This window comes from Dipteris shenzhenensis, chromosome 9 (assembly GCF_047967505.1).
Source record: "Dipteris shenzhenensis isolate YYH24624 ecotype China chromosome 9, Dip_SZ_1.0, whole genome shotgun sequence".
Taxonomy (NCBI): Eukaryota; Viridiplantae; Streptophyta; class Polypodiopsida; order Gleicheniales; family Dipteridaceae; genus Dipteris; species Dipteris shenzhenensis.
Window position 1 is genome coordinate 14,869,507 of NC_141604.1, and position 25,480 is coordinate 14,894,986.

General features: G+C 47.3%; 1 protein-coding gene across 2 annotated transcripts in view; it reads left to right on the plus strand.

Annotated features, from left to right (window-relative positions):
* LOC147898252 (ARM repeat superfamily protein) overlaps window positions 1-25,480 on the plus strand; it is a 124,559-nt gene that overhangs the window by 96,953 nt on the left and 2,126 nt on the right. The window contains exons 10-14 of one of the 2 annotated variants that reach the window (XM_087379320.1): window positions 5,160-5,692; window positions 5,794-5,973; window positions 6,141-6,299; window positions 19,146-19,220; window positions 24,827-24,938. In XM_087379320.1, coding sequence (XP_087235446.1) covers window positions 5,160-5,692; window positions 5,794-5,973; window positions 6,141-6,299; window positions 19,146-19,220; window positions 24,827-24,938 — 1,059 coding nt within the window. The remainder of the gene's footprint in view (window positions 1-5,159; window positions 5,693-5,793; window positions 5,974-6,140; window positions 6,300-19,145; window positions 19,221-24,826; window positions 24,939-25,480) is intronic. The other variant, XM_087379322.1, reaches the window with a different exon arrangement.

Genomic DNA, 25,480 nt, shown 5'->3' on the forward strand with positions numbered 1-25,480 from the left:
CACTATATGCAGCGGTCTGAAGAGAGGTCCTTCTTTTTTTTTTTTGTGTGGAAAAAAGAGACTTCTATTAAGTATTAAAGAAAACCGTTAGAGCAAGCTCCATACGGGATACACCATGCAATGCATGAAAAGCTCAAGAGCCAAAAAGAAAGGATTGGGGCTGATAGTGCCATCTCAATCCGGTAGAAACCTTCGAGAAAAAGGGAGAACCCCTCCAAACTTGAAGAAATACAGTCCTCCTACAAGAGGCTGCCCGTTAAGGGGCCTGCATGCTAGCCCAAATGGCTATCAAAGTGTGAACCGTGTCAGTCCAAATACCCATGAACACCTGTGATGGGTGTATCTGGGTGCCATCCAAGGCCTTTGTACATCTGGCTCTCCAAATGTGCCAAGAGGAAATGCTAGCCAAAATCTCCCAAGAGGTGTCCACTGAAGCATGAGAAGCTTTGAAGGGAGTAAGTGGTACATCCTGAAGGGAGCAGGGTTCTATCACCTGTGCCGGCGGACCGAGAGTGCCCAAGAAGAAGGCTCACCCTCATAAAACACTTGGGGCCCAGTAAGGGATAACCGTGCGACCGACGAGCCTAAAGTCATGAAGAAAGGGGAAGTATGAAAAATGCTGAGTATCGGAGCAACCCCTTTCCAAACAGTCCTCGCCTGACTGCAGTCCCAGAGGCAATGTCGCATTGACTCCTTTGCAGAATGACAGCGAGGGCAAGTGGGATTAGCCCCAAATTGTGATCCCATTGGTTCACTGCAATCCCTCCATGAATGGAAAACCAAAAGAAAAGAGTGATCTTTCTATTCCTGAGGGATTCCAGAGTCTCCTTCAGAAATTCCTATGCAAATCTGCGGTGATGAAGAAGCTGTCCCAATGGGGGGCTCTGGAGGGAATCCAACCTCTACTGCTCAGCTGAAATCTCCTGGCATTACCAACCGTGAAACGAAAGAAGGGAATCCCTCTCTCCCGGTGCCCATGATCTATCCACTCCCACTCTCCTAGGTCCCACTGCAAGCGCCTGATAGGCGCACCTCCATATAACCACAATCTCCAGGATCCCAGGGCCAAGAACAGAGGGTCAATGTCTAAGTACCACTGCAAGCCCGCTCCATGGTCCACAAAACCAACAATCCTGATAGGTTGAAAGGCAACCTCTAGAAGGATATCCTCCGTGGATCTAGAGAGTATACCTCCATCCCCAACGTCAAAGACTAGTGCATCTTCCTCGAGACCTCGAAGAGCGATAACCTGTAGAGGAACTGCTGTCCTCGAAAAAGCTCCCATCCAAGTGGTGGAAGTAATAGGCATCATGGAGTAAGACCATAGGAACTAGGGCACTTGCCCTTATGAAGGGCGGAGAGAGCAGTCCTGAACTCTGTGTTGGTAAAGCATGCATCAAGTGAGCATATCATCTTTGGTGTGACCAACACAGGTAAACTCTGCCAAACTACATCTCTAGCCACATATTTGGCCTGTGTGTCAGGATCTGCAGAAAGAAGGGAGGCATAAAAATCTATCGCTAAGTGCATGACGGTATCCGGATGAGACTGCAAAACGCCATCAGAGTCAATAAGTTGCCTGACACTCTCTCTACTATGTCTGGGACCAAGTGTAGAGAAAAAGTGTTTATTGACTCTCCCTCCCATCTGTATCCAAAAGGACTCCCGTGCATGAAAGGCATACTTTGCTCTCTGATCAAGCAATGTCTGCAAGTGAGCTCTTGCTGCAGCAAGGTGCTCCTGTATCCAAGCATCTAATGGTCGTCTCTGCTTCTCCCTCAGCAAGGTTGCCAACTATCGGCGGATACCAATCTCCTGCCTGAGTACCTCACCTCACCGAGCACTACTGACAGAGTGATAAAAGTTGCTGATACTGGCAAGTGCTGTGGCCACATGTGAAGGATCGGCCAGCCCCCCTGCAAGTGAGAAACCCAGATCTCCAAGACTGCCTCTATGAGAGTCTCATCTGTGTATAGGGCATCTGGGATCCTAATATTGTGAGACCGTCCTCTCAGATGGGGCTCTGAGATAGATAAAACTACCGGAAAATGGTCGGAGGTGGAAACACCAGGTGCAATGCAAACTGTCCTCCCTTTATCAAGAGCCCAGTCATCCACATAGAATCTATCAATCTGAGCATGGATAGGCATCTGTACCCTATTGTTCGACCACGAAAACAAAAGTGACTGAGACTGAATATGAATTGAGCATCTGACCTAACATCTCTGCCACTGAACTTGAATAAGAAGGCATCCCAAGCTGCTCTCTCGAGGGATTGAATACCACCTTCTCTGCCCCCTTGCTTATCGGATGGTGTCTCAACCATGTTGAAGTCACCTCTAATAATCCACAAATCTGCAATGTCGGCCCACCAGAGCAACTCTTTTCACAAAACACGGTCCCCTCTGTTGTTCGGAGTGTAGAGGTTGAGGAAATCAACCTTGCGTTCATCAATCAAAAGTAAAGTCCATTGGGCCCTGGAGGGGGTGATGGTACCGTGTCCAATGACAAGAGGGAGAATAGAATCTGAAACTGATATGCATGTACCTCCTCTGGTTCCTAGGGCAGGAAGCCAAAAAGTTTGGCCTGAAAACAACTTACGTGACTTGGAGCAATCTCTGGCATCCAGTTTGTGTTCCTGAAGAAAAAGAATGTCTAAGGAACCACCTGACACACTTGGATGAAGCTGATTCCTGATCAGTTGTCTGCGACGGTGATGAGGGATGCCGCCCAATCCCCATATATTCCAACCGGCTATCCTCATCGGTGGGAGGAAGCGGGTTGGAATACCTTGCCCGATCTGGTGGCGGAAAAAGAACCCTCCACCGGAGCTGACCTCCTGCCATACACATGAGGGTCCAAGGGGAGGAAAGTCCACAGGTGAGAGAGAGAAAGATTTCTCAATAGGGATGCCGGTAACTGGCTCTTTGAAAGTGGAAGGTACAAAATCATCATCAAGAGGTCATAGAGGTCCTCAAGAGCGGAAAAGGAGTTCCGTTGAGCCAGTCCTTGGGAGGGGGTCCGAAGGATTCCTATCGAAGCAGGGAGAGAATGTAAGACCCCCTTCCCTTTATCCACGGAAGGAGGCACCTATACTGGGTCCTGATCAAGAAGTGTTGCGGACGAGGTGCCAACAACCTGGGCTGTTGAGGGAGGTATAGCCTAATCTTGGGGTGGAGTGGAAGAAGGCTCCTGAACACTAGGCTCCAAGGCGTTAGCCTCGTGAGGCTCCAAGGGGGATGCCTCCGAAAGTATGATATGAAGTAGAGGGCCTAACCCACTGTGGGCTAGAGGAGGTGCGGGGTGCAGGAGGGACTCGAGCAACCCTAGGAGGAGGGGGAGCTCGTGTTTGAGGCGGTGCCTGTGGAGCGGTAGGTCCTGCTCCTGCTCTCCGTCGTAAGCTAGTATGAGCTGGCTGCTTTTCGGGCCTCTTTTTCTTCTTTGGGCAATCTCTGGCGAAGTGCCCCGAGGATCTGCAAATCTTGCACTGGTCCTGCCGACCTGCAACCTCAAATCTGTGGCGGAAGAATGACTCATTGGGTCGCTGTAGTATGATGTGGTCATCTGAAATATTAGGGTCCTGGACAATGACCCTAACCCTGAGTACCCCATCCATCTTGACTGCCTCAGCAGCCGAAGAGGGCTTGCCAGGAAGAGGGGGGATCTCTGCTACCACACCAAACCTCTCGCCAATAACTGAAAGAAGCCGGTGATAAATTGAGGGGAGACCAGGGAACCCGATGAAAATAGAAACTCCCTGCTTGTCCTCTTCAACTGGGTCAAAGCCTAGTTGAAAGGGAAACCAAAAAATCCTCTTGTAGCCTAGAAATAGAAACCCAGCCTGTAGCAAGTCTCTCGTGACGTCCAGGGAATCTAGGCACACCTGTTCATCCCAACAAACGAACATCCTTAAGGTGGGGGGCAAGCTCCTGGGAAAGCGCCGCAAGCATCCAATCTCTAGCCTGTGATCTGGAGGGGTGTGAATCAAAGATGCGTGCGAAGAGAGTCGTGGAACACTCATGCTCCAAGTCCTTTTGCAACTGTTGCAGCTCGTCTTTTGAAAATGTGACGGTTCTCGCGGCCGGTATGTGTGGTAACGGATTGATTGAATGGGTGCCCATTCGTCAATCGAGGTGGGGAAGGCCGACTCAAACACAAAAAAAAAACTCCGTCCGCTTTCCTGATGCCCAAGAGACCCCCAAAAAACGGGGGTACACCTGAAGGGAGAGGGTGAAGGAAGGAGGGAGAGAGGAGAGAGAGCAAGTCAGAAGAAGAAGGGGGTAGGTTGAAGGAGGAGGGAGGTTGAAGAAGGGGGAAGCTGGAAGGGGGGAGAGGGAGGGCAGCAAGGGAGAGAAGGGAAAGGGACAGCAGGAGGAGAGGGGAAGGAGTGAAGAAGAGAGAGGGAGGGGAGGAGAGAAGGAGGGGGGGAGAGGAGGAGAGGGAGGGGGGAGGGGGGGGGAGGTGCGAGCAGCAGCGTGGGCGGGGGGGGGCGTGGGAGCAGCGGCGGGGGGGGGGAGCGTAGGCAGCAGAGCGGGTGGGGGGCAGCAGCAGCGCGGGGGGGAAGGAGAGGGGAGGAGAGGGGAAGGGAAGGGCAGCAGGTAGGGAGGGAGGAGGCAGCAAGGAGGGGAGTCGAGGGGAGGGCAGCAGGAGGAGCGGGGAGCAGCAGCAGGTAGAACCTTGTTTTTCAAACACTTAAGCATGCAAAATTATGAGAGGTCCTTCTTCCTCTGTGGGTTCCTTGGAAATATTCAAAAGGCTTCCAAATGATTGTAGACTCCTATTAGTAAGTCACCATCGTGGGTTTGCACGGAGAATCCATCAGATTGATGCAGTGATACCCTTAGATTGGGTTCTTCCGGGTGACAAGCCTTTTCTTGGCTAGGGGGTGATGGAGGTTGGGGACAGAGTAGCAGAATACTGAGAGTGGTGGGGAGACATCTGGAATGTAGCTGAGGTTAGTTTGATTGTAGAGAGGAGCGGTGGCTGGCTGAGGTGTAGGGGTGATAGGAAGGAGGCGTATTGTGAGGAGGCATAGACGGGTACAGTAGAGAGAGCACATATTGCACATGTTTTCGATGCATTGAAGACATCTTAGCTATTATTTTCTCAATTGATCATGTAGAATACCTTAGCAGTTGACAGCTTTTTGTATCTTTCAGGTTGTGGTACCTCAAGGCATCTTTTTGTTTTGATTGAAGCGATCCTTGTATCATTACGGACTATACCTTCTGAATTGCAGAGGGAAGTGTCTATCAGTGGTGATGAGCAAGATTATTGTCTTGTTGGGGGTGGAAAGTGGCAACGAACAGCCGCTACAGCAGTTTCTGTCCTCAGTGAAGTTTTCTTTGGTGCATCTGGTTGTTGGATTCATGAGCTTGCTTCTCGGTTTAGAGGCCTTGATTGTTTCAGAGAAACAATAGTAGCAGAGAAGACTAGATCTCATGGATTCTCAGCAGACATTACCCAAGATGCTGAAAAGGTTCATTCTTCTTTGTGGAGGCAGTGGGAGAGCTTGGCTCTGGGTAAATCAGATAAGCTTCTAAGTGATTGTGTAGGTGATATACTACATGATTATATGTCAGCTGAAATTTGGAATCTTCCATTAGACTCTGTTTTCGATACAATGGATAAGAGTTTCAATCATTCATCAGTACGCCTGCATATTCTGAGAGACAACTCAGCACTTCAACAGGTAACTCGTTGACTGTTTCTGGCCCCGATGGGAATTATCATTCTAGGAAAGCAGTGGATGATCATGGCTTTAAAACCTAATTCCTTATTCATTTATTTTAGGTTATATTAGAAAGCATAGGTGTTTTGGCAGTAACGATTGGCAAGCTTTTTGAAGAGCATGGATATTTGGGTTCAGTACTCTATCTTCTACTTGAAAGACTTGGGTGCACCAATTATCATGTGAGCAGCTCAGCGGATGTAGCCCTGCATGTAATTCCTTCCGCATGTGGCTACTCCTCGGTAAGCTTTAGCTTGCAGCTGTTGCTTTAGACCAAATAAACTAAAAGATTTTCTTTTGTTTCACAACAATAGCCGTCCATCACCTTGCAGCTGTTACTTTAAAGAATTAAGCTAAAGGTTTTGATTTTTTGACTATTGCTTATTATGACTCAATCTGGTGATGATAGGTGAAGGCTTTGATCATGGCTAGTACAGATCATATTATTGATTCTCTATGCCGGCAGCTACGGCACTTGGATCTTTATCCTAATACACCAAATATGCTTGTTGCTGTGTTACGCTACTCAGGGGCGGGCCAGGACTTAGTTCCTTTGCTGCAAGAACCGGTAATATATGTCCTAGACAGCTCATTCTTGATGCATCAAAGCTGTTTATACACATAAGGCAGAAATAAAATTCTGCAAGGAAGCTTGGTTTCGTAATTTGATGATCTAGGAGTAACTCATAGCTTCTGTGGATGCGGCAGAAAATGACTCCATTGCAAGGCTTAGATCAATGTCGCTGAATGTGCATTGAGTACCTTTAGGAACACTAGTCAATGCAGATGCTACCCAGATGCCTATAGCATACTTGCATCTAGATGAGTGGTTTGCCATGCGAGAGTTTTCTTGTTCAAAGAAGCTTGTTTTAATACAGTGAAATTTGTCCTCCATTGCTCTGATAAGACCAACGCCATTCTCAATCATCCTTCGCAAGCTGTATCATGTTTTTGCTAGGTGGCCCTATCAAACAGCATGCACTAGAATTTAGAGTTTTTTTGAACCAGTATTCAATATGCGATCCTCCCTAGGACATGCTATGTGGACTTTTCTGTACGTTGACTGTCCAATAAAGTTCATGCAGCTTTGTATATTTTGCAGCCCGTTGTCCAACCTCCTCCCCTGCTCCCTCTGCTTAATTTAATGATCTAGGTTGTTGAACAGCTTCTGTGGATAAAATAAAAAGTGATTGCCCAATGATCCTCAGCAAATTAAATTATATTTCTGCTATAAGGGACTATAAAGAGTTTCCTTAGGGGACCGAGATTCCTTGTGTATGCAATCCTCGTCAGACAAATGATTCTATTTGGCTTTTTCTTTACATTGATGGTCCAATATAGTGTACGTCTGTATTCTTATTCTTTGCAGTTGCAATTATATAAACCTACATTGGAACTGCCATGTGAGAAAGAAAGAAAGAAAGAAAGTTTATTAAAGTCTTCGGAAGACCGATGGGTCTACAAGACTCTGAAAATCTTGATACAACAAGCTGTGGTAGTGGAGCTACTAAACAAGCATCGATACCAATGTAAAATGCAGAATGGCAGTACTAAGTCCTAAGTACAACATAGTCATGTTGATGGTCAACTATATATCAATCTCAGCATCATCATCAATATCATCATCATCATTGGTAGCATCAAGATATCAGGATGGCTGAGGCAGTGGAGGCATGACGTCAGCAATAGAGTGCTGTCGGCCACTCAGAGGTGCGGTCCTGGCACGTCTCCTGGTCGTAGCTCTGTGTCTGACCAGGGCCACTGTGACCCCTGTCGGTCGGGCTCCAACTCTAAACAAGGAGGGGATGTCCCTAAGTGTGATCTGTGTGTCGACCCTTTGTCTGAGCTGTCGGGTCACAGGCTCCGGGTCACAGTCATGTCGAGGCCTCGTCTCGTGGGGGTCCATGTGATCTAGTTGAAAGAACTCTGTGATAGAGCCTGAGAGGGATCAGCTGAGGAAGAAGTCTGCTCTTGTCTCCGTGCTCGAAAGTGGGATAGGTGAATCTGCATGTATCCTGGTGGGTCAATGAAACCCTCCACTATGATATGTAAGAAGTGATCTCTGTAGAAGCTAAGCTTCACTGGGAGTTCACTCGGTCCCAACTAGGTCCGAAATGTGTGTAGCTGTAGTAGATCCTCATGGATAACTTGGTTGACCTCGTGTGATAGGAGGGGAGAAAACGGACCATCCATGCTGTATTGGAAGGGAGGTAGTCTATCCATGTGGAGCCCCAGTTGCTCAAACCATCTCTCTGTAGAAGCTAAGCTTCACTGGGAGTTCACTCGGTCCCAATTAGGTCCGAAATGTGTGTAGCTGTAGTAGATCCTCACGGATAACCTGGTTGACCTCGTGTGATAGGAGGGGAGAAAACGGTCCATCCATGCTGTACTGGAAGGGAGGTAGTCTATCCATGTGGAGCCCCAGTCGCCCGAACCATCTCTCTGTACGTGCATACCAGCACCTCTGGTCTCCTCCTGCTGCAAGTGCCATAGAAGAGGATAGAGCTATCCATGGTAGTCTGCTACGCCCCGAGGTGTAATCCCCATATTCCCTAACTCGGTACAGATACATGATGACCTGAAATGCAACATCTAGCTGTAAAGGAGGTGACCCAAACTCAGCCTGAATGATCTGGTGAGGAACGGATAGCTTACCACGAATCATCTGTGATAACATGAGAACCTGTAGCCGCTCCACACGGGCCCACTTTGTATCCGACAAGTCTGGCCCCCGACAAGGGCTGCCGTACATCCCCACTGGGCGAACCAAGGAGTCAAAAAGCAACCCCTTGGTGCGTGGATGTTGAAAGTGCAAGCGGAAGCACTACCTCTCTAGTTTGGCCAATGAAGCATACCCTCTGCTCAAGCGTGCGTGCATCATGGGTCTCATAGTGAAGCTAGGTCCGGAGAAGATAACCCCAAGATAAGTGTATGATGAAACTATCTCAACAGGTGACCCCTCAAACGTGAACTGCTCCTGACGCATGATGGCTCGAGATGTATGGAAGATCATGACCTTGGTTTTACCTAGGTTGACCTTCAAATCATGAGACTCACAAAAGGACTGCAGTGCGTCTAGGTGTCTCTGGAGTCCCTCTGGTGAGGAAGGCGAGAGAGCCACGTCATCTGCGTAGAGCAATATCTGGATCAGCGTGCCCGCAAGAGAGCAACCTACACCCCCCCTGTGTCTACATCACTGTCTCAAGCTTGTCAATGTAGAGGCCAAACAAGGTAGGCGACAAAGGACACCCTTGTTTGATCCCGATGGTGCTCATGATCTCGTCTGTCCACTCGGATCCTGCTTGAACTCTGCCTAAAACTCTCTCGTAAAGTGTCATGACAGTCCAAATGATCTCTTGGTCATAACCCAAGTCTTGTAGGCACCGTATGAGACGGGCTCTCGGAACCGTGTCAAATGCCTTGGGGAAATCCACAAAGCAACAATACTGCTTCTGTGACCTCGCCTCCTCGATGATACATCTGAGCGTGAGAATGTGGTCCATGGTTCCATGATCACACCGGAAGAGTGGGGGGTGGAGATGCTAAAGAAAAGGTATGTACGATCAGCCCCTAAGGGGAGGAGTGCTACAGCGAAGTCAGTAATGCGAGATGTGAAGGCAGGGGATCCCATGATGTAATCAACAACACTGGAGCCCCCCCCCATGTGGAAAGCATGTGAAACCACCTGAAGCGGGCCATCTGTCAAGACCATCATAGATAATGAGATCATGTATCCTGCTGAGGTCTAATAGGGCCTTCCCATAAGATGAGAATGGACCTTGCCTGTCAGCTGAAACCCGTAGCATACCTGCCTCCTCAAGGTCAATATCTAGCAGTAGAGTGGAATTATCTCTGAAGTCAACAAGTGCCACCTGACGAGCTGTTGTCCTCGCGTTGAAGTCCCCCACTAGGAGGACTTCTCCACGGCTAGAGACGTCAACAATGGATTGATAAAGAGCAGCAAATGGGGATGTCTCATCATCGCCTTGGATATCTCTGGCAAAGTGGGAGGTCTCAAGGGGGAAGTAGCAAACTGCGACAAACAGATGCTGGCTGTCCATGTGTCGAATCCGGATGCAAAGAGATCTGGAATGTGTATCTCTCTGCTCTACTGAAATGGTCCCCAGAAGTGTGGATCTGAAAAGGATTGCAACTCCTTGCATCTCTCCTCATCGTCATCTCATCCCACTGACCCACTCAGCCACCATCATATCATCTATCTCCTCCTCCTCTACTCCGCTATATCCAGGGGCAAACTCAAATGTGTGAAAGTTTGTGACATGTTGTTGGGCTCGATCTATCTCGGTCTCATGTGTCACTATCTCCTACTGCTCTCGAGCAACAAGGTCTCTCGATGGTGTTGCATCTCCATCAGATAGAGACCCACACAAACCTAGTCCTAGAAGTGAATCAGCCGGGAGAGCGGTCCTAAACCGTGCCCCTCTTGAAACAGGCAATGATATCGTCCTTTGTTCTCGTAGTAAACATGGCAAGTACTGTCACGATGGCGTGAGTTTTACTGCTCGTATGTGGCCTTGGCCCCGAGAATCAAGTGGCGTGGTCACGGGATGGGGGTGTGCAAGTTTCCCCCTAGGAAATTGTGCCTTGGGGACAAATGCAAGTTCTAGGGCCAAGAGGGGCCCAAAGAACCTTAGAACTAAGGTTGGTCATTGGTGTGCTTTTAAAAAGGCCATTCTAGAGGGGGGCCTAGGGGCAAATGAGGCCCTTGGGGGCAACCCAAGGCATGGGCTGCCACATGGCAAGCCCATACAGACCCTTTTGGAAAGGAAGCCCAAGGAAGGCCTTGGGCAAGGAAAGGTTGGCAACGGAAGCTTATGGGGAGAAGGAAAAGAAAAGGCCACGTGCGGAAGGTGACGTCGGGACCAGGAGGTTGGCTGACAGGAGCTTGTTGGCTGAGGCCGTACGAGTACGGGAGGTATTGAATGCAGGCTGCACGGGCAGCGAGAGGGGGGTTGGTCTTCTCTTGCTGAAGCCGTACAATGGTACGGTCGGGTACGACAGATCATACACGTGCATTCAACACATACAGGTACGGAAGAGCTCCTTACACGGGCTATATGGAGTAGTTTGGCCATTAAATGCAGGCTGTACGGAAGCTGTCTTTTCACTTGGCTGCAACGTATGGATCGTACGGTCATTTACTCCAAGGTGTATGCACTGTAGTAGCTTACCAAGTACGGGGTATTCAGAAAGCATGGGCTACCATGGCTATTGTTTGCACGATAATGGCTTTGTGACGGTATGAGTTGTACGACAGCCACTGTCTCGTGAGCTGCTACTAAGTGGCTGAGTGGAGGTTCATCTCAGCTTGATTGGGCAGGCATTGAGTCCATGAGGGTGTGCAAATAGCTCATGATTGGGCTCGGTTGAGATTTTATTTCATGAGGATGCACCTTTGCACTCGTTCCTTCTAGTGAGGGGCCTAGGGGCAAATGAGGCCCTTGGGGGCAACCCAAGGCATGGACTGTCACATGGCAAGCCCGTGCAGACCCTTTTTGAAAGGAAGCCCAAGGAAGGCCTTGGGCAAGGAACGGTTGGTGACGGAAGCTTACAGGGAGAAGGAAAAGAAAAGGCCACGAGTGGAAGGGGACGCCGGGAGCAAGAGGTTGGCTGACGGGACCTTGGCTGAGGCCTTACGGGTATGGAAGGCATTGAATGCAGGCTGCATGGCCACCGAGAGGGGGGTTGGTCTTCTCTTGCTGAAGCTGTACGACAGTACGGTCGGGTACGGCAGATCGTACATGTGCATTCAACACATACGGGCACGGAGGAGCTCCTTGCACGGACTATACGGAGTAGTTTGGCCATTAAATGCAGGTTGTATGGAAGTTGTCTTTTCACTTGTATGGCTGCAATGTACGGATCGTACGGTCATTTACTCCATGCTGTACGGACTGTAGCAGCTTACCAAGTACGGGGTGTTTGGAAAGCATGGGCTACTATGGCTATTGTTTGCATGAGAATGGCTTTGTGATGGTATGAGTTGTATGACAGCCACTCTCTCCTCTCTTGTTTTTGGGCTGCTACTAAGTGGCTGAGTGGAGGTTCATCTCAGCTTGATCGGACAGGCTTTGAGTCCATGAGGGTGTGCAAATAGTTCATGATTGGGCTCGGTTGAGATTTTGGTTTCATAAGGATGCACCTTTGCACTCACTCCTAGTGAATGCCCGTGAGCATTGAGACTTGCTTGGCAGAGTGATCACAGTGAATGCTTGCAGATATTTATTGTGCTTTTGAGCACCGGGGGCAGCTCAGTTATGCTTTCACCTTGTTTGGGTATCGGAATGGATCAGTGAACACTTGTGATCGATTTGGGAGTGTGTGGCCTTGCTTGGGCTGTAAATAATGGCTCCCATATTAAAATGCAGGTGTTTGCACTGAGTATGGCCTATGGTCACATGGATGTGATAGTAGAGCCCCGTAGGGCTAATGTGTTGTGATATTGATGCCTCCGAGTGAGGGAAGAGCATTGAATGCGTGTGAGTTGGTACTCACGGTGTAATCTCTTTGTGGCACTCTTCAATTAATAAAGAAATACCGAAAGGGGCGGCAAGGCTTTGGGGCTAGTTTGTGTCTTTGTATTTGAGCAGGAGCGCTCTAGCTCCCCCCTATCTATCTGTGGAGTGTTTGCTGAGTATTCTTTGGTGAAGGATTTTGTTTGGTTAGTGTTTTACCACCCTCTTGTTAGCCTTGATGCTGGTTTCAAGTTAAACGAAGTGCTCCTGTATCTCCACCTCCTCCAATGTGCATAGTCTATAGATCCGTTGCTCTCTGGTTGTACTTGTGGCTCTCCCTGCCTCAATCCTGAGCTGATGGGATGAGATCCGTATCTGTCCGATGGCAATCCTTAGGGCGTGTAAGACTTGTCTGTCCTTCAGGTACTGGGGGGTCTTATAATCACTCTGTCCTTCGATATTCTCAGGAATTGATAACGGTAGAATTGGGTCTTGGTGGGAAAATCCTAATCCCCCCCCCCCCAAAAGTCCATGACTTATAGAGCTGGAGTATGTCCAATCATATAATACGGTTGATCTCATCTCGTGGATTAGGGGCATCTAGACTGTACTCAAAGGGGGAGAGACGGTCCATCTGAATGTCCTGGCTGCTTAACCATTTGGATATGGGTGCGTACCAAGCCATGCTAACCCAACTCTCAGCTAGTCGTGTAGATGACTCTCGTGTCAATCTTAGTACCTCCATCTAGGTAAGGTCCAGAGCATGTAAAGATAAGTAACCATCCGGGAGATGGCATCAACTTAGAGTAGTGAACTCTGCTTGTATGATCTGGAGGTGGATTGTGGGCTTGCTCTGAATCATCTTGGATCACATAGTCACTTGCAGCCTTTCGAAGCGTCCAACGCAGTCGCTGATAAATCACCTGCCCAGAAGGGTGCTGTATACATGGCTGTCGGTCTCACTAATGTGTTGAATAGCCATCCCTTTGTTGGTGGGTCCTGGAAATGTGCCTCAAACCATAGTCTCTCTAGCTGAGCAAGAGCTCGGTGCCCTTGTGTAAGTCATGCCTTGGCTGTGTGGGTCCTCCTGAAGACTGGACTTGCAAAGACTGCCCCTAGGTAAAGTGTACGACTATACAGTCTCCATTGCTACCCTTGATAAGTGAGGCTATGCCAGTCAAGTAATGCCCGTGAGGTGTTGGGGATCATAACCTTGGTGTTGCCAAGGTTAACTGTCAGGTTTCTCTCTGTGCAAAACACATGTAGGGCCTCCCAGTGCCTTTGTAGGCCTGCTGTTGAAGAAGACAGGAGGACTATGTCACCTGCTTACAACAGTATCTGTATCCTTGCATCAGCCAACAAAGGTTTTTTTTTTTGGGGGGGGGGGCTGTCTTTGAAAAAGTGTTGCAGAGTGTTCTATTTGAACACTTAGGGCCGATACCATGCAGACAAAGAAAGAAAGATACATCGACGTCTTTGGAAGTCGTTGTGGCCCTATGAGAGAAAGTATAATTGAAGGGTATCTCATACAAGCCATTGTGGGCTGAGGCAAAGGGCTCACTAGGGCCCTTGCTGAGTGCTATGCTAAAAAGCGCAAAAAACTCAAAACTCAAAAACTACTCAAAATAGACCGCCAGGTGCCATGGTGGCTATCCTGTGAGCTAGTGAAGATGTCTCGTATTTGGGTCTGTCGGGTTGTCTCCCGCAGTGGTGGGAGGCGTGGTCTTCGTGATCTCTATATTTGCTTGGCCATATCTAGAGTGACGCCTTGGCTCGGTTAGTCCCCTCTGAGTAGAGATGGAATGGACTGGACCTTCATTGTTTGTGCTCTGGTCAACCTCTACATCATGCGTGGTCCTTGTGTCCCTCGCTCAACCACTTTGCGCCGTCTCTTCCCATTGATCCATGCTGTCCTCATATTGGCTATCTCCTCCTCCTCTACTCGACTATGTCCTGGGCTGACTCGAAAGCATAGAAATCTATGACATGTCACTGTGCACGATCAGCCTCTGTCTCATGTGGCACTGTCACCTCTTGTTGACTGATTTGCTGCAATAAAGTCTCTTTGCGTCGCAGCATCTCCATGAAATACAGGCCAATGCAGACCCTAGTCATGAAAGTGGATAAGTGCAAAGAGTGGCGCACAACCGTACCCCTCTTGAAAAAGAATGGTGCTGTCCTCGGATCTCATGGTAGGAAGTGCTCCTTTGTCTCCACCTTTGCCAGTGTGCATGGTCTCGGCAAGTACATAGGATCTCATACTAGATTGGGCGAGTACAAAGAAAGTGCTGCTCTATCTCCACCTCTCCTAGTGTGCATAGCCTGCATATTCGCCAGTGCGAGTGTGCATATCTTGCATATCCGCTTCTCTCTAGGCGTGCCTATGGCTCTCCCTGCCTTGATCCTGAGCTGATGGGACAAGACCTTCATCTGCCCGATGGCAATTCTCAATGCGTGTGAGACTCATCTGTCCTCCAAATATTGGGGCTTGATAATCACTCCATCCTCTGATACTTTCAGGAAATGGTCATGGTAGAACTAGATCTTGGTGGAGAACTCTTGGCTCCCCCTCAAGTCCTTGATATATAGAGCTGGAGTAGATCCAATTGTATGATACGGTTGATCTCATCATATGAGATCTAGAGGGACGAGGCATTCAAGTCCTTGATATATAGAGCTGGAGTAGATCCAATTGTATGATACGGTTGATAGAGGGACAAGGAGTGCGGACGGTTTATGTGTATACCCTAGCTAGTGAACCATTTGAATGTGTGTGCGTACAAGGTGTTGCTAACCTCGCCCTTTGCTAGTGATCTGGATGACTCTAGTGCCAACCTTGGTAGGCAAGGCCCAAACCTTGTGAAGATATGTCACCGTCTGGAAGATGGCATCAATTTGGAGTGGTGTCAAAGTTAACTTTGCCTGTACGATCTAATAAGGAACCGAGGGCTTACTCCGAATCATTGTGGACTGTAATCACATATAGCTTCTCAAATCTATGCTACTCCGGTGCCAATAGGTCTCTTCCCTAGAAGGGTGCTGCATACATGACTGTTGGCCTCACAACTGTATCAAATAGCCATCCCTTCGTCGGATGGTCCTGGAAGTGTGCCTGACAAGCACTAAGCTCTAGCGAGCCAGAGCTCCCTGCCCTCTTGTGAGCCATGTCCTGGCTGCAGAAGTCATTGTGAAAACTGGCTTGGTGAAGACTGTTCCTAGATGGGTGTATGACTGCACAATCTCAATCGTCTCTCCTCGGTAAGTGAAGTTGTGTCGATGAGTAAGGTGTTGAAGATCATAACCTTGGTCTTGCCAAGGCTGACTGTTAGGGCTCTCTCCTTGCAAACCACCTCTAGGGCCTCTAGGTGTCTCTGTATGCCTGCCGCTGAAGAGGAAATGAGGACTATGCCAAGTGCGTACAATAGTATCTGTATCATTAGATCAGCTTGCAAGGATACCTCCCCTCCTAGGTGATCAATGAAAGTAGGGGTGCGTGCTTTCCCTCTAACTGACTCACACTAGCCTCCAGAGAGATGTGCTAGGATAGAGAAGTCCACTACAACTAAGCACTTCACACAAGTTCAACTCATGAAATACTTAGAGAACACAGTTTTACTGTGCTGAGTTCTATTACAGAACATAAAATGAATGAACCAGAGACAACATGCTCACTCTATGGTTCCATCAAACAAAAGGAACTGCTGCCAGTAGGAGAGGTTTGGTAGGCAGGAATAGAAGGGATGTAGAGGCACTGGGGGCGGGGGGACTCAAAAAATGAAAGGGAGGGGAGGGACTTATATAGGCACCTAATTGGCCGACCAGCAGATCTGTGGGTAGAGCAGAAGGTCTATTGGGCTGACCTGTCAGCCAACCAGCATGTTGGCTGGCTGACCAGCTGCTGGCAGACTGGTTCAGCAGCCTATAAGAGGCCCTAGATGAGGGGTTTCCCACACTTGGGGGCTTCTACTGCGCAGCCTCTTGCTGCTCCAAATAAAAGCACCAGAGGCCAGGAAAAACAACTCCGAGGATCCCAAAACTCCTCTGATGTCTCCTCATACATAGACCACCTACAAAACATGGGCAACGCTAATGTCCTTACAAAGGGGGCTCACAGGCAGGTAGTGCTCCTTATTTTAACACACTTTTTACACTCTAATGGGCTATGCTTTCTAACCCACCTTCTAACTTTCGTGGCTTGCATATAGTACTTTGTGGCATGCAGAGGGGGCCACGAGGCCTAGTGTAGCTTGAGTACATGGGTGCCCAAATTTTGGCCAATTCTAGAAGCTCCTCGCCTGATCTTTGTGAAATCTGGTGCACTCTTGATTTAAGCCCCTCAAGTCCCATTCCATTTTTGCCTATATACATTCCCGAGTGTCCTCACCTTCAGCATAACTTACTTTGCGGTTAGCTTGGGCAGCTTTGGAGCTCAAAATTTGTTTCATCTTCTCACCCAAACCTCATCAAGAGGAAATATTCCTCAATTTGGTCATTCTTTGTAACGCAACTCTTGCATTCTCATTACATATCCACGTTTTGGTGTTTTCCTCTCACCATTCTCAACATGCACATAACATCTTTGTCCCCCACTTTTCTTTTGGACATTTTTTCTCACCTAGCTCCATCTTGTATGCCATCACCTTCTGTCCCGAGGGCGTGATTTCTAGTGCATGCAGTTGGGCTGCATGTGGGCCCTGGGAAAACAAAGAGTGAGGTCATGGATTGCTTGATGCGCTAGAACCCTTGGGAAAACAAAGAGTGAGGTCATGGCTTGCTTGATGTGCTAGAATACTTAGCCCTTGTGCCTTGGGGGTGAATTTTGTGGTTTAGACCAAGAAGGGGTCAAAGAACCTTAGAATCCAAAGTTGCCCATTGGTTTGGTCCCACTAGAAGGGGCAAGGGGCAATTGAGCTGTAAAGTTGGTCATTGGTTTGATCAACTAGGGCTTGGGGGGATTTTTTAAAAGGTGGGCTGCCACGCGGCATGCCCATGCAAAAAATGCATTTAGCAAGGAAGGTCTTTGAAGTCTCCAGGAAGAAAATGCCATGTAAAGATGGACGACGGGATCTTTCATGAAGAGAAAAGGGACGCCTTGGGCATGACGGGCACTTGTGTGTGTGGCCTGTGTACGACTGCTACACGTACGGACTACCGTACGACTATTGTACGGGCTGCCATAAGTACGGGCTGCTACACGTGAGGGTTGCCACACGTACGGCTGCGTGTGTACAGCTCTTGTACGAGATATGCACAGACTGTTTTGCCAGTTGAACAGACAGCGTATGCTGAGGTGAACGGGCTGTTTCCGTCAGATTCTCACGGGCTGCTTCCAAGGCTTCGTCAGTGTTTTTGTTAGATGACCATGAACTGCTCTGGGTGAGCTGGCTGGTCATACAGGGACTTTCCCTTTATCTACTGTTTTTGTTAGATGACCATGAGCTGCTCTGGTTGTGCTGGCTGGTCATACAGGGACCTTCCCTTTATTCACAAATTGTTAGAGAAGGGCTAGCGGATCCCATTGGAACTCTTGTCACGTGGGGACTTTTCAGCAGGTGGTCATCCCTTTGTTCTAGGCTCTTTTGATGTTGGCTGAGTAGATATGCCTTTTCTCACTGCAGTGAGCAGGTGGGTGTACAAATGGGCACTTGAGGCATTTGGAGGGGATTGTGTGACCAAGTCTTGGCCGCTAGAAAGAGTCCTAAGCTGAGTACAAGTATTTTGGAGAAGACTAGTTGGCAGGGTGGTCTACATTGGATGCTTGCAGTTCAGATTCTAGCTTCCGAGCTTGTGGGCTGATCAGATATGCACTCACCTGTTGCTTGGGTATTTCAGTGAGTCCGTGGACACCTGTGGCAGTGAGGGGAGTTGAGTGACCCCGTATGGGATGCTAGTAATAACTCCAAGCCTTTGCAGGTGTATGGACAGAAATGGATGCCTATGGTCATTTGGGTGTGAGAGCTAATGTTTGGAATGTGTTGTGATGCTAGTTTTCTTATGGGAATCAAGTTGATGTATCAGGATATGTGCGACCCACAGGGTGAGAGACTATTGGTCATGGCAGTCCTGGACAGTGGAGAAAGCCTATGTATGCTTTCTTTCTCTGCTTTGAGAAGATGGATGACTAATTGGGCACTAGTGACAGCTGTGGGGAACTGAGTGGCTGAGTGGGATGCTAGTAACAGTTCCAGGCTGAGTGCAGTCAATCTGGAATAGAGATGGATTCTTATTGCCAGGTTTAGTGAGAGCGGTGAACATTAAGGGATATGCAGGGTATGTGGATTCCCACTGGGATGTGGAACGCCCTTGTTGTAAGCAGGAATGTATCCTTTTTGTGGCCTGGAATGCTGGGCCTCTCACTTAAGTAAATAAATACCGAAAGGGGCGCCAAGGTTTGGGGCAAATCTGTGTCTTTGTCTTGGTGCAGGGGCACTCTAGCTCCGTCTGCTGGTAATACTTTTGCTGAATTGTTAATGTAACATTGTTGACTGGTTACTTGTTAGGTTTACTGCCCTTTAAATCATTGAAGGCCGGTTTCACCTTCTTCTCGTCTTTCTGTGAATTGTCCTTTTCCTCTGCATGGCTTTCCTCGCCTTGTTTCCTTTGTTTTTCTCTCCTTCTTTGCATCGTTTTCCCTCTCCCTTGCACCCTCATATCTTTTGTAAGCAAATCTGAAAGGTGAAAGATATTGATCCTGATATGAGTCCCTTGGAATTTTCTCCTGTATTATGGTTTTGTTAGAGTTTTTAAAATTTCCAGAACTAGCAGGCTAGCCTGCTGGTATCCTTGAGCATAACCAAGCTTAAGGGTTGGGTGAGTGATTTAGTACCTTCTCGTATTATTTTTTGGTTCATTGAGCATATTTGATTGAAATTGTGTACGTTGCAACAATTGTAAAGCGGAAATTATTTTAACCTGTCAGTAGTTGGTGGAATATGCAGATGAGGACCATCTCATTACAGCTTGAAATTCCTGGAAGACGATCCCATCCCGGAAATACCATACCAATGTTGAGGGTAATGACAAATGATTGAACCATACACCATCAAAATCCTTAAGCATATGCATTCTTAAGCAGTTATATATGGATTCAATGCAATCATGAATGAGAAAGAGATACTTGTCTCTTGTTGTGCTATGACAAAGCAATTGATTTCATTGAGAAACGATAATCAAAAGTATCAGAGTATGTCATCGAATTCCTGCCTCTACTGCATGTTAGTGAAATCACATAGCCATAATGCAGCCTATGTACTACATAGGTGCTTGAGAACTCTGGCATCCTTCTAGTGTTTGACTAAAGGGCATGTTTGACTAAAGGGCAGTGTATGAACGTCTTAATTTGACACAATAACATAGGGGTTCATGTTTCTAGCTTGAGCTGGTGAGTGGAGCTGTTGGTAGCTTGTTGTCCCTCAGTTTAAATATTGCTCGAGCGTATTTGATTTGGAAAATGAAATGTTGTATGTGCTTTGCCATTATTCAATGCCAAAACAAGTAATGGGACAATCATTATCTTTATCTTCATTATCCTCGGGATCATTGTGTTGGAGCTGCAACTCCATTTGAAGCGAACTAGTAGGGCCGATGCTGAAGAAGATTGTCTAGATCGATGTTATAATGCAAGAATCCATTGATTCGAACAGCTCAATCTGTGCATGGTGCCATCCACGAAGGTCAGTCCTTCTCAAACCCAAGAGGAAACTTGTGAGAGGTTGAGACTCCTCTCATGCCTAGTCAACAACATCCCAAAAAGTGAAGATGCTGTCCAAGATGCTTCTCTCTTGAACAAGACCAGTCTAAGTGTCATGGAAAACGTTTTGGGGAGATGGAGGGCGAAGTCATATCTCTGTGGTCCCTCCCTTTGGGATTAGGCGTTACCCACCCTCGTTCAAGTATTTGAGGGAGTAGTCCTGAATCAACGATATCTTGGAGAGCCAATTGCAAAGGATTGTGAATCTACTCTAGGAAAAACAAGAAAACAACAACAGAGACAAGCCATCCAACCAGGCATTTTTGCACCAAAGGGCCTTTAGAGACTCAAGCAACTTCTCATCCATGGAAGGGCCTCCAACTGCATCATGCTTGGGTTTGCCACAGTGTGGATGTGGTTTAGACTTACTCTTTGGATGCCACCACCGATGGGGCCTCCTTTGCTGCTTAGAAGAGTTGGCAGTTGAAGGAAGTAGCCATGTCTAGGATCTATTGTGGGTCACAGTGGAGCTACCTTTCATCATTTCTTAAGCATTGGAGTTGAGTCCCTGCCAACTAGTGAGCCGTGGTTTTATATCATCTTATCATCTTGCTACACCCTACATGCTCTAGAGCATTTATAAGAGTACCCTGCTTGCTGTACATGGAGTCTAATACTCTCATATGTATCCATTTACCATTGGCTCGTGTTCTCTGAGCCACTCAATGGAGGCTAGATCCACCTTAGTGCATGCTGGCATCTCCTGAAGGGTCTACTTGCACTGCGGCTCATGTGTAGCCCTGCACTACTCATTTCAATGGCGTCTGCCATCCCTTTGGCTCACCCATCCTACGGGAGGGTGTTTACCACCATCCATATTTGTGCCATGGCTTGTTGAACCTCCCCTTGCTTGTACTATGCATGTGGAATTCTCAGTAGAGACTTCAAATGTAATAGAATAGGAGAATGGTCTAACCATTCTCATGCGTGCTAGTATAATTGTGGAGCCACCCCTATGCAATGGACATTCACCAATGTAAAATTTATTAAGTCACTCTTGAAGTCCGTCATGTTGGTGCTGGCCAAACCAAAGGCTCCCCTGCATCCTAATAAACTCTGCCTCACGCCAAGGGTCTTGACTATGGGTGGAGAAGATGAAAAATGTTAACTCACTCGGCAAAAATTGCCTTCGCTCAAGGGCTCCAACAACTTGCTGTAAGGAGGGTGGCAGGGTCATCCATGATGAATTGCACCTTCATGACTCCATTGTTGGAGAGTACCCAAGTTTCTAACGTTGGGACTTTTATAAAAGAGCTGAAATAGGACCGAATGGTGGAGGACAAGATAGCACAGTAGGTAAATGAGTAAAAGCATTGCTGAAATGGAGCTAGTGTCCTTAGAATCCCCAGCTATACTGGGGCAACCAAAGATGCAAAAGAGGCCTCACTCTGATGGTATTGTTCAATAGATCCAACTAGATGAGAACCGGCCAAACTAGGTCCTCCATTAGGTGGAAGAAACTGCTAGGATGATGGAAAAAGAGGTAGACCAAGGGCTTTCTACTCATGGAGGGATTGCAGTACATCGGTGGAGTATTTTGGAGCTGATCATTCATGCTCGGTATCAGCTGACTATTTAGCATTGCCAATATCTAGACATAGCTAATTGGTTGAGGGTGTAGGTTGCCTCCAACAAAAGATGACGACCAATGCATGTCGTGTATGGCACCTCAACACAGCTCTCTAAGCCCCACTTTGGAACACCAAAACCACTCACTTGGTCCCACTGTACCTCTCGGAGGAGGCGTCCCTCCCACAACTAAAGGCACAAAGTGGCTGGTGTTGGGTTGATGGTCTAGCCCTTGCCTAGATGGCCTACCACTTTGATCTTTTGCTACTCGAGCAAATCCAATGCCCCATCCAACTTTGTTGTCTTCGGTTGAAGAAGACCCCTCAGCCCCACTCTATAATGCATGGAGCGGAAGGAGCCGAGGGCTTAGTGCAAATATTGAATCCTTAGGGGCACCCATGCCCTAGAAAACTACCCATAGTAGCATGGTGAGGCACTGTGTAAACCACCCTCCAAGAATTAGGGATGGTGGAGCCTATCTCTAGCATCCTTATGCCTAACCCCCTCATGTGAGAGAGGGCTCACCCATGCTTCTATTTTCCTAGGTATATGGCTCCATGCTCCAAAAGATCTGGTTAGGCGAGTGTCCCACTGTGCCCAAGCAATGTTCTTCCGCTTCCCCAGCATGAAGCCCCTTGATCCCGAACATTCGGATGCCAAAGAAGGGGCTGGCGCTCAAACTCCTCCTGACACTAAGGATTGGGCTGGATGAGTCTCCCAAGCAAACGCTGCCAAACCCTATGTAGACTCCTCATCAGTGGTGAGCCCTTCCCGGTGAGGGGCGCCTTTGAGAAAATCCGCCGATGAGACCGCTGCAACTGGCCTCTTGGGCAGGGGGTGTTCTCTCTTGGTAGAGCTGCAATACAAAAGTTGCGACAACACTGGGACAATTTGCTGCTTCGCTTTCTAGATCCAATGGAAGCCAAGAGGGGCCATCTAGTCCAGGAACTCCTGAATTTCCTTAGTCGCCATAAGATTTTTTCCAGTTGATCCTCTCTCTAGATGCCTCACAACACACCTTGAGGGCAACTTGGACTCCCTCTTGTGCACTCCACAAAATGGGCTGTGTTGTTTGCAAACTCCTCTTGTCAAATTAGGAGGCGCATCATTGTGAGACCAGTTGTTTGAGAATGCAAAAGTTAACTCAAGGCCTGCAAAGAGGAAAAGAAAAGGAGCTAGAGGGCAGGCATGACACACTGACTGGGAAAGAAAGGCCTCCCTTGTAAGGCCCTTGATAAGCATATGACTAGCACTCCCCATATACAAGGCAGACACCCCTCAAATCCAACGCTCTGAGAAGCCCAACGGCTGTATGGTGCCCTCCAAAAAGGGCCACTCCACGAAATTCAAGAGGACGGAAATAGGCTCTCATGGTCAATCCATGGTCTCTCAAAAGGTGAAGATGTTGTCCAGGATGCTACACTCTTGAACAAAACCTATATGAGTGTCATGGATGATGTCAGTAAGATGGAGGTGAATATATTTCGTCTTGTAAGCTCTAAGGTTCCAAATTCTCTTGCTCAGTTAATGAATTGATTAGTACATGCAATTGTGTTTCAAATTGCCAATGATCTGTACGGAGTTGGTTGCTCTCATCACGCAAGCATTTATTCAAAGGAGAAACACTGACCTTCCACTCATCCCTACAGGGCTTGTCGTTGGATTACAATTGTATATGATGAAGAGAGAGACATCGAAAGACTCGAATCACAGACTATGAGAGCTAATCCACATAGGCTGACAATAGATGTTAACAAGAGCTACTGGACACACAGCAAGACGAAAAGATCCAAAAGACTATAGCTACACTAGCTCCACACACACTAAATGCTAAGAGCAGAGAGATCTTCTTATAAAGAGAAAAACCGGCTCATAGATGGTTGAAGGAGGAACTGCCAGCAATGAGAAGATCCCGTCAGCAACGAAGAGTGTCCATGCTCAATCCAAGAGTCAGCTGTTGTCAATCAGGAAATTTCGCAACAGTCCAAGGGCCAAGTCCGACTCTCATGGGAGGCAAGAGCTCACACATCGTTCAAGAACAAATGATGCTCAAAGCAGGAAAAGATGCCTCTAGAAGAAGTGCCTGAAAATGTAGAAGTTTGCAGGGCCAAGTGCCATGTGTCACGGTATTTTCACCCCTCTCCAACCTTAGAAGAGTGTCCACCATCCCCTATGAAGTTTAGACCAATTTGACAGATCCCTAGGCAGTGAGTTGGGTTCTCTAAAAACAAGATGTTGGGGTGGGGGGGCTTATCGGGGTACGCTGTGGGTCTATATACGATCCCTGGGTATCTATACAGTTTCTAGCCCTGTGTATGGCTCTAATCCATTGGAAAGGGATCCACCACATGCACCCACTCTGGACATCAAATGATGTTTGATGCTTGCAACTGAGTAACAAGAGCTCTCCAAACCTAAAATGGATGATCATATTGTCGTGCAGATTGTTTTAATAAGGAAACCCTTAACGTAATAACACGTATGCACATAAATATAAGATATATTTAGCATCTTAATATTTACCTTAATGGTAAAATAATAAAAATGTAAAAAAATATATGGTGGTGTAAGTGCACGTTACAAGGTGTGCCTAATGTTGTGTGAGCATAAGCTCATTTTAATCCCATTAAAGGGGGTCACTAAGCTTTTTCACATGCTAGACCCATTTGCTACTTGTGCAGGGAAATATTGTCAAGTTTTAAACTTTTAATCACATGCAAAGCAATGAAGAATAAGAACAGGAGACATCCATCAGTCGCCAAGCAACAATAAATTATGAAAGCAATCAGTTTGATACATTTGTCAAAGAAAGGAACCTACTTCAGTTGGATACATTTTCTTTAGGATCATGACACCTTTCATTTTTAACTGTGAAAATAAAAATGTGAAAATATTTTAAGTGGAGAGGTTTTGCATCGTATGGTAAAATGAAGGAGAGGATGCATCTTCCGATCACTATTTGAAAGTTGGATTTGGGTAGTGTATCTTGGGGTAGAAGTGGACCTTCCTAATAAAGTGAGTAATTTTGTTGTCTTCTGAATCTATGACTCATTTTCATGATTTGAGCATGGATTCCATTTGTTCTCTAGTTTGTGGTGATTGTAGGAGCCTCTTTGGCATAACGTTTTCCATCACGAAAAAAAGCACCAATTTAATTCCTACCGTGAGGTTATGTTAGAACATTGAAAAGGCCATTTCTTAAACTTTGATGGAAGATTAAACCCTGAAAGGAAAAGCTTTCAATTCAGCGTTGTTGCACTAAATTTTAATGCAATTTTCTGATTGTCAAGGAGATTGCAGGCTTTGAAAGAGATTGTAAAGGCAGCTAGGAGTGAAGGCTATTCAATGTTGGAAAGGAAATCAATGCAAGAAACAAGATATCAAGAACTGGCTACAAAGAGCAAGGAATCAAGTAAGTAATGTGCCCTTGGTTGCTTTTTGAAGGGACTTAAAAGAGTATAGGGACAATAAATGGATGTTTAATCGTTTCTGTTGAAAAGTGAGCGATCAACTATGGATTTAGCTCGTTAGATGAAGATTGTTTAAGTAGACGTGGTTTAAGCATTCACCTTGGGGTGGTTTAATTAGGTCAGTATTATTTAATAGACCTTTGGTCTTGGGCTAGACCACCCATGACATCATGGGCCACATGAGATGGCATACCCCCACACATTCATCATGGATGGAGGGGATGGGCACCACTCAATTGATTGTACCTTGGTGGCTTTGCCATGTGTCACGCAGGCATGAACTCATCATTTTACACACTTTAGGGTAGTCGGATGTTAATGTTGCATCCATGCATGTGTTTGCGACACACTTTTGTCACTACCAAGTAGGAGCGGTAGAGGCCCAAGCTAATGTGTGAAGCCACCAGGTGGCTTCTCCCTCACCTCTTCAGCTAGGAGTGTTATGAAATCATTGTGTTGGAAGCCTTCAGTTGCTACACTTTCA